Source organism: Micromesistius poutassou (genome assembly GCF_964030765.1).
Source record: "Micromesistius poutassou genome assembly, chromosome: 20".
Taxonomy (NCBI): Eukaryota; Metazoa; Chordata; class Actinopteri; order Gadiformes; family Gadidae; genus Micromesistius; species Micromesistius poutassou.
In genome coordinates this window covers 9,785,915-9,804,018 of record NC_140290.1, presented here as the reverse complement: position 1 = coordinate 9,804,018, position 18,104 = coordinate 9,785,915, and the positions used below count along the sequence as shown (strand labels likewise).

Genomic DNA, 18,104 nt, shown 5'->3' with positions numbered 1-18,104 from the left:
AAAATGAAATATGAAATAGCAGCAGCGAGATAAACTGGTAGATAATCATCTTTTCATTAAACTTTCATCCCAAGTGACTTAAATATTCAAGAGCCCAATTAGAGAGCTTGTATCTCTCTCTCTCTCTCTCTCTCTCTCTCTCTCTCTCTCTCTCTCTCTCTCTCTCTCTCTCTCTCCCTCTCTCTCTCTTTTTCCCCCTCTCTCTCCCTCTCACACTCCTTCTCTCTCCCTCTCCCTCTGTCTCTTTCTCTCTCTCTTTCTTAACGAGAGCTCGGTACGGGGCTGAGGCGACTTGGCTTTAGGGAGGAGAGAGAGAGAGAGAGAGAGAGAGAGAGAGAGAGAGATAGAGAGAGAGAGAGAGAGAGAGAGAGAGAGAGAACATCATTACAGAGTGGTCACACGGCTAAGATGTTCCGTCTCTCTTCTGACGGAGAGATAGACAGACAGCATAGAGGCAGATAGACAGATGGGACATGGGCAGATAGACATAGACGACATAGACAGAGAGACAGACAGGACATAGACAGACAGGCAGGGTGTACCGACAGACTGCACAGAGACAGGCAGACAGGCAGAAGATAGACAGAGAGATAGATGCAGACAAGTAGTTCAGAAAAACAGACAGACAGGCAGAGCATAGATAGACAGAGAGACAGATGCAGACAAGTAGTTCAGAAAAACAGACATCCAGGGAGAGAGAGATGAGAGAAAGAGAGATATAAAGAGAGATACAGAGATAGATTGAAAGATAGAGAGAGAGATAGAGAGAGATGTTTGCAACATGATGAGGGTGCCACAGACTCTCCTGCATGTGTGTGTGTGTGTGTGTGTGTGTGTGTGTGTGTGTGTGCGCCTGTGTGTGCACGTGTGTGTGTGTGTGTGTGTGTGTGTGTGTGTGTGTGTGTGTGTGTATTAGCAGTCAGAGAACTGAAGCCCAGGGGCGATTCCTGTGTGTGCTTGCGATAAAGGGGCAAAGGCAGGAAGTATAGGAGAGGTGGGGGGTGTTAGAGGGGGAGGAGATGGGGGGGAGGGGGAGGGAGGGAGGGAGGAGGGGAGATAAAAAAGAAAGAGAGATAGGGGGATGCAGGGGGAAGCATCCTCTGTGCTACCAGAGCCCCCCGGATCATGTCCCTATTACACTCTCTCTCTCTCTCTCTCTCTGTCACTCTCTCTCTCTCTCTCTCTGTCTCTCTTCGTCTCTTTTTTCCTCTTCTTTAGATTAATACGTTTCCCTCCCTTTGCTTTCTCAGAGTCTCTTGCTCTCAGACACACACACACACACACACACACACACACACACACACACACACACACACACACTCAAGCTGGTCTCTCTTCCCTCCGTTCCCATCCCTCTCTCTTCCCTTCCTCCATCCCTCCTTTCCTCCATCCCTTCATCTCTAACGCTCCCCTCCCTCCCTCCCTCTCTCCCCCCCCTCCCTCCCTCCCTCTTTCAGAGAGCCGTGTGTTGGCAGGGTAATTAAGAATGGCCTCTAAACACAGGAGTACGGCAGCATCGCTCCAGATGAAAGCAAATGATTAAAATAATTACAGGCTGAGAGCTGACGAGCCAGAGTGTGGCGTGTCCGGCGGACATTTGCCGATAATTAGATAATTAATCTGAATGCAAATGATGCACCCCTAACGAAGCAGTCAAGCCCAACCAGAGACAACTGCCGAGAGTGAAATGGGAGGAGGGGGGGGGGGGGGAGGGAAATATGAATCTGAGAATAAAAAATAAAAGTCTTCTGAAAAGCTGAGACTCAAATGCAAATTAAAAGCCAGCACACACAAACAGTAGCACCACACACACAAAACTACCCCCACATATAAACATATACACACACACACAATTGCAAGCATGCATAGAAAGAAGTAAACACACTCACAAACTTTCATCTTGCATGCATTTCCCATACAAGCATGCACGCACACACACACACACACACACACACACACACACACACAAACACCCAACCTCCCCTAACCCCCACCTACAACCAAACACACACTAAGAGCAACAACATTGTTAATCAATAAGTGTTTGGAACAGCCATTATTTTGACAGCACAGCTTATGCTTGCCTCTCAACGTCAGTAACTTCCACTCACTGTGACGAGCAGACATGAAGAACCTGTTAAAAATATACACTCTACAAAGCCCGCTTGCGTCTCGCTGAGCCACGAGCGAGACGCTATACTGCCGGTTCAGGGTCTGTTTCTGACATCCACAATGGAGGGATGTAAAAACGGTACAAGGAGAGGGAAATATAGGGCAAGTATCACAGCCTGAAATAACAGTGAACAAATTGTGGGTTTTCCTAGTCACCGGTACGCACTCTGAAACATTCAGTCACTATTCTGTTCTCACCCCCTTCTGTTTTTCTAGCTCAGCCTTGGCATACACGGAAAGTGTTTTTTTGTGTTTCAACTAAATGCTGTCAAGATGTGAACGGCTTCTGCACTTATGCATTCGATCATATTTGTTTGTTTGAAAAGTCGAAGTGAGATAGGAGATAGGAGATAGTGTGATGTGTAAAAAGCAGCCGTTGCAAAAAAAAGTAACACGCAGAGGTGCAAAACGTCAGGGAAACTATGCTTAGAATGGAGTGATAACAGGTATTTTATTGATGCCATTGATCACGAGTTAAAGCTATATTTGGAAAAGCGGTCATATTTTGAAACTTGTCTGGAATAACCTGTTGAAAAATCACTTAAACAAAGAAGACTTTCAATTCCATAGTGCAAGATATATCCAAACATGCATGCTTATGTAATTGTAAGGTCGTGTGTAACTGAATCAAATTCATGGTTAATGTTAATGTTTAGATTTAAGCTAATTTAGCAGTGCATATGTATGTAACATTTAGGCCTTACTAACATTTGAATAATATGTTATTATTTCTCTATGTGTATGCCATTTGTTGTTCTATTCTACTGGTAAATAGTTCATTACTCATGAGCTGGCTGTATGATTGACTAATTACCCAATGGGTGGTCTTGAGTTATTTACCACTTTGTCAATGAGCAGACACTTTAATACCAAGCAACTTGTAGGGAATAGAAATACATGTCAGGACATCTTGCTTGAGGAGGTCTACAGTTGACCACTGACACTGGAGATCGAACAGAGTACAAGTATACAGAATAATGAGTTTATTAACAATATCATACAAGTAGTCAATGGAAATTGCCTTTGTAAAGTCTGACCATACAGATGGTAAACAAATAAATCAAGCGCCAATTTCTCTTAAAACTAATCAAACTAAATTTTTACTGGAAATCTAAACAATATGGTTACCACCAACTTCAAATCAACCAACCAACTTAAAAGATGGGCAAAAGAAAAAAGCAACAGAACAATATATACAATCAGAGAGGTGGGGTGTGGGGGGTTATTAACATATTTACATGGTCTGTGTAAATACGATCCGTGTTTGGGACTGAAGGAAAGACCAGTGCCAGACATTTTCTCGAAAGAGTTGACATTTGCTTTGCTCTTCTCAAGTCCATTTTCAAGTCTCTGCATTTCAAAACACTCAGTTTCCAAAGTTACTCCACAAACAACTCGAACTCCTCCGCCTCCTCAAACTCGGCGTTCATCTTGGCAGCGAGGTTGTCAATCTCCTGCATGTCTATCTTCTGGACCTTCCTCCTCTTTCTCTTCTCCTTGACCATACAGACCCCCGGGATGTTGAGGTCCGGATCGGGGCAGGCCTCCTCCTCCGCGTCCATCAGCGAGGTGAAGGAGCTCAACCCGGACAGAGAGCACACACCCTCTGCCCTAGAGTTGGACAGGGCCTTCCTAAACACCTCGGGGGTCGTGAGTTTCTCAAACCCAAACATAGTTTCCCGGGGATTGGGGTTGTTGATCGACTGGTCGCTGAGCCGACTGTAGGACCGACGCACTTTAGTGGACCATAGCGCGTCCTCTGGAGCAGCTGTGGGCTGTGATGGAGGAGGAGGAGATGATGGAGGTGGAGGAGGAGATGATGGAGGTGGAGGAGGAGGAAGACGAGGCGAGCGACGCGGCGGAGACGAGGCCAGGATTGGAGAGGGCATCGCGGCCTTCGTCCGCCGCACCACTTGTACGGGATCCGGGGTGGAGATCTTGGGCTTTTTCGTCCCATTTTCCTCCGAGATTCGAGGTGCGTTCTCTTTGTTGTGCTCCGACGGGAGCACCGTTTTCCTGGGGGCGATCTTCTTCACCACAATGGATCGTTTCACAGACTTCAATGGCGCCATTTTGTCAACATTCACCGTAGCTTGTGGAGGAGAGGTTAGCCGCGCCGAGCGCCTCCGCTGCGAGTTGGATTCCCCTAGCACGGGTGGAGGGGTACCGCCCTTCATGTTGCTGTAATCCCGTCCGTAAAGCGTGTATCATGCGATGTCTTCAATTTGATTAAAATCAGATATTTTGATCCGGGTTTAACGCGAAGGCTGACACTGCTGCTGCTGCTGCACACCGCGGACCGCTTTCAAAATCACCCGCCCAAGCAATGTTGCCAGATTGGGCCAGATGTCCCGCCCAATCTGGATGTGAATCTGGGAATCAGGGTCGGGAAATCTGACCCAATCTGGCAACGAGGCGCCCGAGTCGCACAACAGCACGACTTCCGTCTGCGTCATCAGTCCGCGCCGCTCTATTCAACTTTTGCTGTGTAATCTGAACGAAGCAAGGGTCTGGTTACTTGCTATTAAACATTTTTTTAGCGTTGTTTAACCACATATTGAGGTCAGAAAATGGAGTATTTGATCGGGATCCAGGGTCCGGACTTCGTGCTGGTGGCGGCGGACAGCGTGGCGGCCAGCAGCATCATCAAGATGAAAGATGGTCAGTCATTACGGGGCTAACGTTAGCCTAGCCGTCCCACCGGCGGAATGGGTTTACAATGTATACGTAAACTGTGGGGATTGATCAATATATCGTTAGTTTATATTAACATATATTAACAATGGATTAATAAATATCTTGGTTGTAGCTCTTTAATGCTGCTGGAATGGTTCAGCGATTCCGTCAAACTGTACTTCTGAAGGGACTCGTGTGTCAAGACAATTAAGCTTATTATGAATCTGGCTTTTTAATATGCAATATTTATTAAATTTCGATGCATGCGTTATTTCTTGTTTCTATCATGCTTTCTTGCTATTGTCTTGAAGATCAAAGATGGCTATATTTTCTCAAAGCTATGGCGATGATAGTGTGTTAGAGTGAAAGTGAAAGTAAGGATCCTTGTGCGGAGGCTAAACAAAAGCTTTAACGCAACCAATGTCTTCTTGTTCTCCCTGATGTCCAGACCACGACAAGATGTTCAAGCTGAGCGATAACATCCTGCTGCTGTGCGTGGGAGAGGCGGGCGACACCGTGCAGTTCGCCGAGTACATCCAGAAGAACGTGCAGCTGTACAAGATGAGGAACGGTACGAGTCCCTCACTGCCGTGGCTCACTGGCCTCCGGGCCTTTCTGTCGAGTCACTCTCACTGTTGCTTCCAATGTATAGTGGGATTCAGATTATGTACATTACAAATGGAAGTTAAAAAATGCAGTAATTTGTGGAAGCTCAAAGTATATTATACTTTTAACATCCACAAATTAACTTAATCTTTTGTCTTCCATTTGTAATTGTGACTATTGACTTTTTCCATGATTGCTCACCTGGTACACCTGGTAATTACCAGCCACTTTTATCCATATGTTACTGACAGGTCATTAAAGGGTTAATACACCTGCTGCCTATGAATAAAAACAACAACCTTTATGGGAAAAGGTACTTTTTGTATTCATAGGCAGCAGGTGTAGAAAAACACATTGGGTTCCATAGGAGAAAGATCAAGGGGCATTGTCAAAGACAACCTCACATTCACTGAAGCAGAGTTTAGATTAGATACAACTTTATTAAACCCACATAGGAGAAATTTGTTTTGAAATTTGAAGCCAATAGAAAATTACCACTCAAGAAAAGCATTTCCAGCCAGAAGAAGTACTTTTTCCTCTTCGACTTTATACATTTTAGTAAAGAAAGAACAAAGAAATGCTCACCAGCACTTTCTGACTCAAAAGGAACTGATTTCAACTGAAAGAAGTTAAAGGGTTTACTCTTTAATGAGCAGGTAGTGTTTAGGCATCTTGGTCGTGGTTCGGAGGCCAACTGGTAGACCGCAGAACAATTTATCTGGGAGTAAGACACGCTAATCACAAATCTACCCGTTGCACTCTGACCCATCTCTCTGTACTCTTGGCTCTTATTAAAACATTTTGTGTTTCCTCCTGTCTTTGCAGGTTATGAGCTCAGCCCAACAGCGGCGGCAAACTTCACACGGAAGAACCTGGCAGACTACCTCCGAAGCAGGGTAACTAGTCGTCCACACAGATTACCTTTAGGGTTCCCTAAGTCATCGATAGGCTGAGCAGGAAGGTTAGACAACACTCCATTAATCAGCAAAGACCGTGTCAAGACAAGAGAATGTTACGAACAAGTAAGAATAGGTGACTACAATGTGTATATATACACAATACAAATGTGCGTTTAATTTACACTAATGTACAACTATGTACAATCTTGCAATATGAATATGGGGGTTCCAGTGGAATTAAAAGGTTAGGCAGCAGGAGTTAATTTCAGAGATAGATTTAATTGAATTAAGAAAGGCTACAGTGATCCATGACTGCAATATGCCCGATTCAACAATAAAATGTAACTAGGTCAAACTAAGGAAATTAATGCATGATTAATGAGATGCACACAGGGTGTGCATGGGCTTAAATTTCAGCGCGGGATTGCGGGTATTGCGCATATTTTTTTCAAATCCCGCAACTCAGGCCAGCATGATGCGGGACAATCCTGCACAAATTTCACTTTGTTGTCTGATAAATTTATAAGAACGCAACGGTGTGATTTCGGGTCTAGAAGGCTACTGACTTCACTTGACGAACCATTGTCCGATTTCGGACTGAGCTAGCTCAGTCAAGGCCAGTGCCTGTCTGTTTTTTACCCCCTGGCAGTGCACTGTGATGACATCATAGGTCAGTGTGTCAGAGAACTGTGTTCCTCTGCGGAGGATAGCGTGTGATCTGGTGACGGTAGAGGGTGAGGTGACGGACTCGGAGAAGGACAAGTTCAGCGGTTCAGGCGGTGATCGTGTTTTGACTGAAAAGGCCCCGTTTTAAATCGTGGTTGTCTGAGCACTTGGCAGGAGGGACCACTCATTGTCTCACTCACACACCATGTTTGTTTTTCAGCACTACACAAATTAAGAACGCTTCTATGCTGTCAGAGTAACGCATTGAAAAACGCATCGTAATATGTCCCCTAGATCTGGCCTTTAGGAGTCTGTGTGTGTACTCAAGCAGAGTACACACAATAAACAGCAGATTGTCTTGTTTTGAATTGTTATAATATGTATTTGGGCAAGATGGCAGCGTGCGCCTTCTCCGGCCCCCAGAGGCCAGAGAGATCAGGTGTTAAGGTCTCGTAAGTCGGTACCACCAGGGAACGCGAGGAGTTGTGCACGTGTGTGTGCGCACGGGTTTGAGTGTCAATGCCACGGCTGGTCGGCGTGGCGCCCACCCCTCCCCTGCTCCTGAGCAGGGCACTAATCTGTTGAGAAGGATGCAGCCGCTCCCTGTCACAATAGCAGAAGGTTGAAAATAATTACAAAAAACAATTAGTGGTGTCGAGAAGGGAATGTGGGACACATGGGGGGAGGGGGGGAGGGGGGGTGCTCACACACTCAAGTCTTGTGTAGTATTGTCCTCAGAGCCCCCCCCTCTTAAAACACGCACGCACGCACACGCACACAGGGGGGGGGAGATGTATACCCTAACCTATAGCACCAGGATGATATTATACCGTCACGGATGTGAGCGAGTCTGGAGAATAACCTCTCATATACGTTTAATATTTATATGATATTCATGCGTTGCCACCAGCGCTAAAACATACTATTATTTCGGTGGCTGACATGGAATATTTTTTGGTCGATGTGTACAGATTTTTAGTAGTGGTGCTCGGTCCTCAGGAGTGTTGAAACTGTTGCTGAAGCAGTTCCTCCTCCTCTCACCTCCACCCTCCTGCAGCGATGCTAACCCGTTAGCACCAGGCCTCCAGAGGACCCCCGGACCACAACCCAGCACCTCCCCATAAACATGTCTTCATGGCCGTAAAAAAACGGGCAGATTTAGAGATGTTTTGTGCTCGAACCGGCGGGCCGGCGAGTTGTTTTACGCCGACGCCGTAGTGTTTGAGGCGCTGCGATGTTTTACCTGGATGGCTGAAAATGCTGTGGAGTTACACGGCGAGGATTGCTGTGAACACGAACAAGTTTTATAATTGTTGGTGTTTTGTAGGATTTAAGCGTGATGATTTAAACATGATGTTGGATTTTCTCGTATCCTGCAGTTTAGAAACAATTTTTCCTTTTAAATGACTTGTCTTCAATGTCTGCTAATATAATATATTATATATATTTTTGGCATACAACCCTTTTATTCTCCCTGGCGTATCACGGCATCTCCTGGGCTACATTCCCCCCCGATCCCTTAGCTCAGAACATCTAGCCCGGACCCCTCCACAGGGGGTAAGCTCAGCAGGGACACACACACACACAAACCTGTGAGTGTGTGTAACTACCTGCCTTAGCCTAGCATCCATTTCAAAACAACTGGGCCCTTTTCCCAGGAGTGCTGCATATAGCAGGCTTCAGAGAGGGGGGAGAGAGAGGTTGGGGCGGAGGAAGCGAGAGCAAAGACAAAGAGAAATAGCGGTGAGCTTCATCACCTGAGGCCGTGACTCTGCTGCATGAGTGCCAGTCACACACACACACACACACACACACACACACACACACACACACACACACACACACACACACACACACACACACACACACACACACACACACACACACAGTGCTCAGAGACTACACAAAGACAACAGTTCAGTGTTGAGATGCGATTATCCCGTCTTGTTTTTTTAATTATATATGCTGGATATTATGTATGTTATTTAGTAAGTAATTGGTATTCAAAGAGTAACCCCTTTTTAGTTAAACATTTAGTTAACGGCAGCTCTGTATTAGATCATATACATCCACTTTTACTGTGGTTTCTTGGTTGGAATTGACGTGGTAGATTTCCATCGTATCTATGTAATCTAGCTCTATGCATAGACTTTTATGTATGTAAACTCCTTTTCCAATCCAACCCATTTCTCCCCACAGACGCACAGCAACAGTTAGGCCCGTGTGTGGGGTTAAATAAAAGATGTTCCTGAAGAACGTGGTACAAATAATTACCCGCGCCATATTGTCCCCCTCTCCCCTGCTCCCGTGCACACAGATGAACAATTAATGGGGCAGATTGACGGGGTGATGCCAGCATTAAGGAACATATCCTGGGGCAGGGAGGGAACCGAGGGGGGAGGGGGTAGAGCGCGAGAGAGAGAGAGAGAGAGGGAGAGAGAGGGGGAGAGAGTGGTGGAACTTGGAGGAAGAGAGGGCTGTGCCAGGAGAGGTTGAGACACTTTCAAAGACAGACGTGCTACTGTAGATCCACTGGGGTGTAGACCCTGACACCAGACGCAGAACCACGTTTGGTGTCTTTGGTGATCGCAACTGGGGTTCCAAGAGGAATGACTATTAAAAATCAAACAAGATAATCGAAACCCAGATTTGTTTGAAAAAAAATTGCAATGACTACATGTCACACAGTGAATGTCAAAGTCTTGTTAATTCAAAGTGTTTTTCCAAAAATACGGAAAAATGTTAAGCGCCGCTAGCATGAATCGTACTGAGATCCTCACATGGTACTGAAGTCCTCACAAGGTCATCAAACAAAGTGTGTGTGTGTGTGTGTGTGTGTGTGTGTGTGTGTGTGTGTGTGTGTGTGTGTGTGTGTGTGTGTGTGTGTGTGTGTGTGTGTGTGTGTGTGTGTGTGTGTGTGTGTGTGTGTGTGTGTGTGTGTGTGGTTAACTATACAAGCGGGTCACACGGGAAGCAGGTCTTATTTTGACATCTGTCTTGTTGTTACACAGTAGCTACTAGTGAGACAGGTGTTTGCTGAGCAGGGGGCGGGGCCAGGGGGCTGAGGTGAGGCCACTGTGGCTTTGTGAGGACCCCAAGGAGTGTGCACACAGAATGAACCTCCACATGCACAGTTTCGGTCTCCCAATGTCTCACGCTTAAGAACACTGGCATCGCACCCACGCACACCTGATCACCACAGGGAGTCTAGCCGTCAACAGCTCCCCCCCCTCCACCCCCTCATCTCACTATAAACACGTAAATTAAACAAGTCAGGAAAAATATGACAGTCGTCAAATTGAAACAAGGAAGAGGGCTGCGTGTTCCGAGCCGAAGACCGAAGAGGGCTCTGATTGGCCCTTCCTCTCAGTGGCGTCGGCTTTTTTAAGGACTTGACCTCAGCTCAGTTTGAATCCCTGCATGGATTTCATCTGCCGTCCGTTAATGGAGGGTAATTCTTAAGCACCTTCCAGCGAGGTGGGGGGGGTGGGGGGAAGAGATGCATACAGCGCCCTTCGTTAACGAATCCTCTGATGAGAACTAACTGGCCAGGGAAGAAGGAGGAGAAGGAAAAAAAGTGTCAGCAGGGGAGAGGAATTAGCGTCGGGGTCTGAAGACAAAGTAGGAGGACCGCGCTAGCAGCTAGCAGCGCAAGAAAGATTGAATTTCAGCGTTGGGGCGAGAAACGAGCGAGAAAGGGAGAAAGCGACTTTAGAAGTTTTTAATGAGCGCTGGCACTTCTCCAGGGCAGGGGGGAGGGGGGGGGGTGAGGCGTAGGGGGGAGCAGAGCAGAGCGGAGGGAGAGAAAAGTAAGAGAATGGAGCGGGGAGGGTGCCATGGAGGTAGCAACAGGGGTGCCGTCTCCCCAACAGATGTCACACTGCCAGTGACGACGCACGCACACACACCTCCCCTTCCTGTCCTGTGACACGGCCTCACCTCCTCCCCCCTCACCTCCCTCCCCGTCCTTCCATCCAGGTCTCGCTCACACCCCCCAGTCTGTCGTGGGGTCGCACCTCCTTCCTGCTTTAGTGATGTTGTTTCGCACGGCTGTCGTTACAATTGTGGGAAAAGAGAAGGGGTGGGGGGGGGGGAAAAGTGAAGAGAAACAGCCATTTTCTCACCGTTCACGCCGAAACACATTCAGTCGGTAATGAAGAGGGGCTCATTTTGAACGCCAGATACGTCCCCCCGCTGGAGTCAGCGTATCCCGGACCAGCAGAGCTCCTCTGGTGGTCCGCCGACGAGCTGAATGGCGGACAGTGGTTACAATCTCACTGGATACAGTGTTAGGTTTCACAGGGTGTGTACAGTGTGTGGTTCACAGGGTGTGTACAGTGTGTGGTTCCACCACTCCGGTCCTGTTAACTAGGGTTCACAGCAGTGGCAGCTGCTGGTCTTTAAAAAAGGGGAAGCTCATTTTCGGCATACATCATATAAATAGTCAATTTGTATATATGTAAATTATCCTCTCTGTTCCTTTTCAAGGAAATCTCTATCATACCAACTAGCTGTATTTTTCAGTGACTTGACCAGTGTCCTCTCAATGGCCAGCAGAGCTAGGCTGCTTAAACAGCCTTGGCCCATTGTGTTACGGGTGTAGGACTTTGTTGCCACTAATGAGAACAGTTTGTAAAGCCGAGGCATTGCACTGTCCAACTTCATGTCTTTAAGGAACACCAAGAAATCACACAGCTTTCCCCTGTCACCCTGCAAGTACTGATCTGAATACAGGACTTGTTCAGACCTCAGGCTCCCTGAATCAAAGTGATGGCCAACTACCAAAACGATATTAAACTTGAACAAGGAAATGTGGGAATTATGTTAAACTGAAGCAAGGAATTGTGTGAATAAGTGTATGATATGTCAAGAAATATGTTGCAGTTTGTCTTTCGACTCGCTTGCAAAATCCGCGATGGGACTGAGGAATGAAGAAAGCTCTGGTGATTTTTTTTTTTTTATAGTTCAAAATCGCTGTCAATCATATGGCAACTCAGTCTTTCGCAGACCCTCCAATCATCACGTAGAAGGCCAGCGTCCAGGCCAGCCCACTCCTCCGTTCACCCCCAGAGACGCTGAGCGTCCATGGGAGGGACATAATCGCAGCATTATCCAATGACCGTCGACTTTCGACAAACTAAAAAAAGCTGTTCTATGCAGCCCCATTGAAGTGGATGGACGCTGAGCTTCATCAGGCAAATGCACTGTGACACTACGGGACTGTATGAGAAGGACATCGAGTCAGTCGACCTGCGATAAGCAGCTGATTCTGAACTAACTCGTCTTCGAGATGGACGTGTCCTAATGCATTTTTAGTCAATGAAATGTTAACACAACAGTATATATTTGAGCATTTAATTTTTACATTTTAGGGGAAGCTGAGCTTCCCTTGCAGTGTTAGAGAAATCGCCACTGGTTCACAGGGTGTGTACAGTGTGTGGTTCACAGGGTGTGTACAGTGTGTGGTTCCTAGGGTTCACAGGGTGTGTACAGTGTGTGGTTCCTAGGGTTCACACTAGGGTGTGTACAGTGTGTGGTTCCTAGGGTTCACAGGGTGTGTACAGTGTGTGGTTCCTAGGGTTCACACTAGGGTGTATACAGTGTGTGGTTCCTAGGGTTCACAGGGTGTGTACAGTGTGTGGTTCCTAGGGTTCACACTAGGGTGTATACAGTGTGTGGTTCCTAGGGTTCACACTAGGGTGTATACAGTGTGTGGTTCCTAGGGTTCACAGGGTGTGTACAGTGTGTGGTTCCACCACTCTGGTCCTGTTAGCTAGAATAACTAGAATTTACTCTGGGCAGGGAAGCAGAAAGGTCTATGAGTAAAAAAAAGATTGGACGCTCTCCGTTCCTTCCTGACTCTTCCTCGTTAATTAAAGGTTCTTGGGTTAATTAAGGGATTTTGGGATTAAGGGTTTGTTGACCTACAGCCTTAACCATCCAAGCCTTAACTGTGGACTGACCCTCCTCCCCAGACCCCGTACCACGTGAACCTGCTGCTGGCGGGCTACGACCAGGCCGACGGCCCCGCCCTCTTCTACATGGACCACCTGTCGGCCCTCGCCAAGGCCCCCTTCGCTGCCCACGGCTACGGGGCCTTCCTCACCCTCTCCATCCTGGACCGCTACTACAAGCCAGGTGGGTGTGAGGGTGAACCGGAGGATAGGACGCCAGCCTGCTAGGCATAGCGTCATGCTATGCTAAGCGTAGGGTTGTGCTATGGTTAGCGTAGCCTTGTGCTATGCTAAGATTAGCGTTGTGCTAACTAACTAGCTACAGAGTGAGCTCTGGTGAAATGGTTTATAAGGATGCAGTGATAGAGGACAGTTCTTTGCCAAATCTGGCACCAAAATGAAACGGCCATTGATACATTGGGTAACTATTATCTTTGTATTTATATTTTGTCTCCTGGACAAACTAATTGCATATTTAGGATATAGGTAGGTATAGATATAGTTATATATAGATTGTGTTTCTGAACTGCGTCTCTGTGCTCCAGATTTGACGCGTGAGGACGGTGTGGCGCTGCTGCAGAAATGCATCCAAGAGGTGAGTTGGTCTGTGGTCAGACCCCCTCCTATACACACCTCTCCTCCTCTCCCTGGGGTCCAGACGCTGCCTGCGTGAACCGTAACGTGGTCCAAAGGCCCTGAACGGAAGGATTTTAAAATTGCACTGCAAAAATCTATAATTTATTTAAATCCATTTGAGAACCATAATATTGACATCTGTTTTGGTCTTGACAATCTGTATATTAATTTAAAGCGCAAACAGCTTTCTCGTAAAGCGGGAGTAAATAGTAACAAAATAAACGTTTTTATTAATTAGCAGTTTGATTCGATGTTCCGAGACGTTGAGCAGATGCTGAGAGCTCTCTTTTGGTTGTGATTGCGTTCTGCTGTTTGCCAGATTTATTTTGGTGAAGTGCTGAACAGTCAACCACAGTAAACAGGTGTCAAGTGCTGAATATTTAAACTGGATATTAAGTTGGTTTTGTTGCTGGTGCAAATTAATTAAAGTCACTCCTTTTTATTTACAAAAGTGTATTTTATCTCCTTGCCTTTTCTATCTTTTGGCTTTCCTCTTTTCTTGTTTTTCTTCTGTCTCTCTTTCTGTGTGTGTGTGTCTGTCTCGCTCTCTCCCTCTCTCTCTGACTCTGCCTCTCTCTGTCTCTCCCCCTCCCTCTCCCTCTCTGTCTCTCTATCTCTGTCTGACTCTGTGTCTCTCTCCCTCCAGCTCAACAAGCGCTTCATCCTCAACCTGCCCTCGTTCAACGTGCGGGTGATTGACAAGGAGGGCGTCCATGACCTGGAGAAGGTCCGCGTGAGCCCCAAGTGACGGCCTCACACACCCCCCTTCTGTCTTTTGTTTTTTTATCCCATATGTACGTTTACCCGCCTACTTTTTATGTTCCAATAAAAAGTGACACGCTGTTGAGATAACCCTGGTCCTGTGGTCCTTACTCTGGTCAGTCCTGTGGTCGAGTCTGGCACTTAATGTACACACTTATTGTATGTTCTATGTTGTACGTCCTGGCACTTGATGTACGCACTTATTGTATGTTGTACGTCCTGGCACTTAAAAAGAGTACGTAGTTGTGTAGCATCTGAACCCAGCTATCTTGGTTGTATACAGGGAATGGGTTAACCTAGTGATTGTTAGTGGTTGGCACTCGTCAGAAGAAAGAGAAACAACAATATATCGCTGTCGGTACAGTAAGGATGTTCATAGAACCAAGTGGCAAGCACACAATGCCAAGTACTTATTTTAAGTGGCAGGATGTCTACAATAAGTGTGTACAATAAGTGTCCTTGGAGTCAAACATGCAGATATAAGAAGTAGGTGAGACTTGTTAAGCATCAGAAGAATCAACGAGGTTTAAACAAAATTAAATCAAAGTTGTACACCAAATATAAGCAGGGCCCAAATCGTATCGCATAACACCTCTGGTACCAAGGGATGATGCATCACCACTATAGGCAAGCGTTACAAATGAATGGAGCAGACATGGCTGCTGTTCCCGGTTCTGAAAAAGGTAAACCAGATCTCTGTCAGAGCGGGAGCATTAGAGCAAGGTGCTGATCCGTGTGTGTGTGTATTGGCAGTGATACATGAGCACTTACAGTCCTACCCGTGTGTGTGTGTGTGTGTGTGTGTGTGTGTGTGTGTGTGTGTGTGTGTGTGTGTGTGTGTGTGTGTGTGTGTGTGTGTGTGTGTGTGTGTGTGTGTGTCCGCACCCCACCACAGACAGGTGATTAATAAACATTAAACAATCCTGTCTCCCAAACACCCCAGAATCTGACGGAACAGGCAGCATATGTTTGCCTAAGGGCACGGGCAGAGTGGCAGATCCAGAGGGAGGGAGGGAAGAGAGTCCCGCTGAGTGGCAGAGAGAGGGAGGGCGAAGGGGGAGGAGGTAAATGAAAGGGGTGATGGGAGGAGGAGGAACGAAAGAGTGATGTGAGGCAGGTAGAGAGACAGAGGTGGGTGTGTCATGTGTGTAGGTTTGTGTGAAATGGGTCTATAGGGTGATGGAAGGTACATAAGGGGTGAAATCCCAGGAAGAGGTTTTACCTCTATTTGGAGAGTTGAAATGATACTGTTTGTGTATTATTATCGTGCCCTTGTGCGTGGTGTTATTGTATGTGTGTGTTAATGTATAGATGTGGCATGTTTCTATATGTGTGTCTTCATTTCTGTTGGTGTGTGTGTGTGTGCATGTGTTTGTGTATGTTTAGGTGCGTGTGTTTGTGTGTGACAGAGGAGTTAGTGTAACAGTGCAACTGTTAGATGGCAGATGGGCTGAGACCTCCTGTGTGTGTGTGTGTGTGTGTGTGTGTGTGTCGGGAGTCACACCAGTCTCCCCTGATCTCCCCCGTCAAAGGGGGAGGGGGGGGGGGGGGGTGTGTTGCTGCGGTTCCCTCCCCTCTCCCACTGCAGCTGGTGACAACGTTGTCTCACCAGGGATGATGGCTCCTCCCCCCTCCTCCCTCCTCCTCCCTCCTCCCCCCTCCTCCCTCCTCCCTCCTCCCCCCAGCATCCAGGCGTAAATGGGCCCTGCATTTTGAGTGGCCCCTTGGGGCGCACACCCAGGCAGCGGTAATTGTTATTTTGTTTTAAGTGGGATCCCGACGCTCACTCACGTGAGCGAGAGACACGGAGACTCTGAGAGAGAGACATGGAGAGAGAGAGAGAGAGAGAGAGAGAGAGAGAGAGAGAGAGAGAGATAATAAGGAGTGAGCGAGAGAGAGAGAGAGAGACTTGAAGAGAGAGAGCATGAGGAGCAAGCGAGAGAGAGAGAGAGAGAGAGATGGAGACTTGGAGAGAGAGAGAGAGAGAACGTATGAGGGAAAGAGTGTTAAGAGAGAGAGAGTTTTGGGGAATTATGGAGAGAGAATGAGGAGCGAGCGAGAGTGAGAAAATGTATATAGAGAGAACGAGAGCAGAGGGAGAGAGAGAGATGTGTGTATGGAGGGAGAGTTCGAGGACTTGGGGAGAGAGGGAGAAAGAGGGAGAGACAGAACAGATGGAGGGGCAGAGCAGGGGAGATCAGTTGTAGCAACACACACACAAAGTGTACGTAAGGGTAAGGTGTAAGGTAAGGTTGCGCCCTGAAAGGGTTCCCTCGAGCAAGGCACAAGGTTGCTATTTGGTCAGAGCGTTCAACTCGCAGTCTCTCTGAGATGCGACACATGGGCTCACTCTGGTAGTCCTCACAGAGGTTGACCTTAACTTTACTTTCCTTAACTTTACTTAATTGACTCAAACAACCACGGAATCCACTCGGAATCAATCAGCTCTTCATTCTTTAATAATATATTACATTTATGCCGTAATACAACAATAATAACATTAATAATAACAATAATTAACATACACAGACGGTACAAAATGATTTGTGTCTTTTCCTTAAGTTACCCACACGTATCCCTCCCCATCCCCGGAATAAAGAATAAAATAACATCTTCTTTAGCTGCCTATGACTTTAAAACGCCAAGTAAAAATAAATTACAAAATCCCCTCTCAGTTCATCGTATTCTGTCCATTCAGCAGGGGTCAGTTAGACTGTGAACAGGAGGGTTACAACAGGAGATCTGAATCTGGACTTCTTATTCAGAACCTTTAAATCAGTAGCTCTGAATCAGGACTTCTAATTCAGAACCTTTAAATCAGTAGCTCTGAATCAGGACTTCTAATTCAGAACCTTTAAATCAGTAGCTCTGAATCAGGACTCTGAATCAGGACTCATTCCGAACCTTGAAATCAAGAGGTCTAGTTCAACAGCTCTGAATCATGACTTCTGATTCAGGAGCCCAGAATCAGGAGTTTTAATTCAGGAACTGGATATCAGGAGTTCCAAATTCAGAAACTCCAGCGAAGGAGAAAAAAGACAGAATGATAATTTGTGTGTCTCAGATATGGCTTCGTCAGACCACGTGCGCGGCAGGAAGCATGTGTCAGGGGGCGTGTTCTAAAACCAGGATGTCTCTCAGAGTCATTTCAGCACACATAGAAAGGTCCAGGTGTCCTGTGTGTGTGGAGCAATGGAGCGCTACACGATACAAAAACCAGATCACACCCCCACCCCCATCCCCTCCCCCTCCTCTTCCTCTTCCCCCTCCTCCTGCTCCTGCTTGGACCAATCCAACGGGCCGCAGTGCATTGTGGGAGATAAACATCTCACGTCCATGTGCATTTTTTTTTACTCTTTTTCTTTTCTGCAGAGGAGGAGGAAAGCGTGTGTCCATCCTCATCCTCCTCCTCCTCCTCCTCCTCCTCCTCCTCCCGCCTCTCCCTCCTCCTCCTCTATTTCCGGTGCTTGACCTCCTTGTCGCCGTGGTGACCCTTGCCCCCGCCCTCCCCCTTGTCCAGCACCTTGACGGCCTCCAGCAGGTAGCTCTGGAAGGCGGAGAGCGCGGCGCAGATGGCGGGCGTGCCAAAGCCGTGCGTGAGCAGGCTGAAGTGCGTGAGGCTGCCCTGCACCGTGGGCTCCAGGCAGGGGGTGGGCCGGCTGCCCCCCAGCGGACTGCGGTCCTGCGACATCAGGTCCATGAACTCCTTGCAGATCTCCCTGGAGGAGGAGAG

At 47.2% G+C, this 18,104-nt stretch overlaps 3 protein-coding genes across 4 annotated transcripts in view; 1 reads left to right on the top strand and 2 right to left on the bottom strand.

Moving 5' to 3' along the window:
• Window positions 1-3,116: 3,116 nt before the first annotated feature.
• Window positions 3,117-4,462, bottom strand: cdca5 (cell division cycle associated 5). Its single transcript, XM_084485118.1, has one exon. It carries the CDS (start codon window positions 4,347-4,349, stop codon window positions 3,552-3,554), a length of 798 nt encoding a protein of 265 aa, XP_084341244.1. The 5' UTR covers window positions 4,350-4,462; the 3' UTR covers window positions 3,117-3,551.
• Window positions 4,463-4,631: 169 nt separating this feature from the next.
• On the top strand, window positions 4,632-14,410 carry psmb2 (proteasome 20S subunit beta 2). The gene is made up of 6 exons (XM_084485070.1): window positions 4,632-4,833; window positions 5,297-5,419; window positions 6,280-6,350; window positions 12,995-13,157; window positions 13,519-13,568; window positions 14,256-14,410. The coding sequence occupies exons 1-6, from the start codon at window positions 4,743-4,745 to the stop codon at window positions 14,355-14,357; spliced, it is 600 nt and encodes a 199-aa protein (XP_084341196.1). The 5' UTR covers window positions 4,632-4,742; the 3' UTR covers window positions 14,358-14,410.
• A 3,415-nt stretch (window positions 14,411-17,825) lies between these two features.
• tfap2e (transcription factor AP-2 epsilon) overlaps window positions 17,826-18,104 on the bottom strand; it is a gene marked incomplete at both ends in the record, with an annotated part of 9,675 nt that continues 9,396 nt past the window's right edge. For both annotated transcript variants that reach the window (XM_084485059.1, XM_084485060.1), the window contains one exon: window positions 17,826-18,090. In XM_084485059.1, coding sequence (XP_084341185.1) covers window positions 17,826-18,090 — 265 coding nt within the window. The remainder of the gene's footprint in view (window positions 18,091-18,104) is intronic.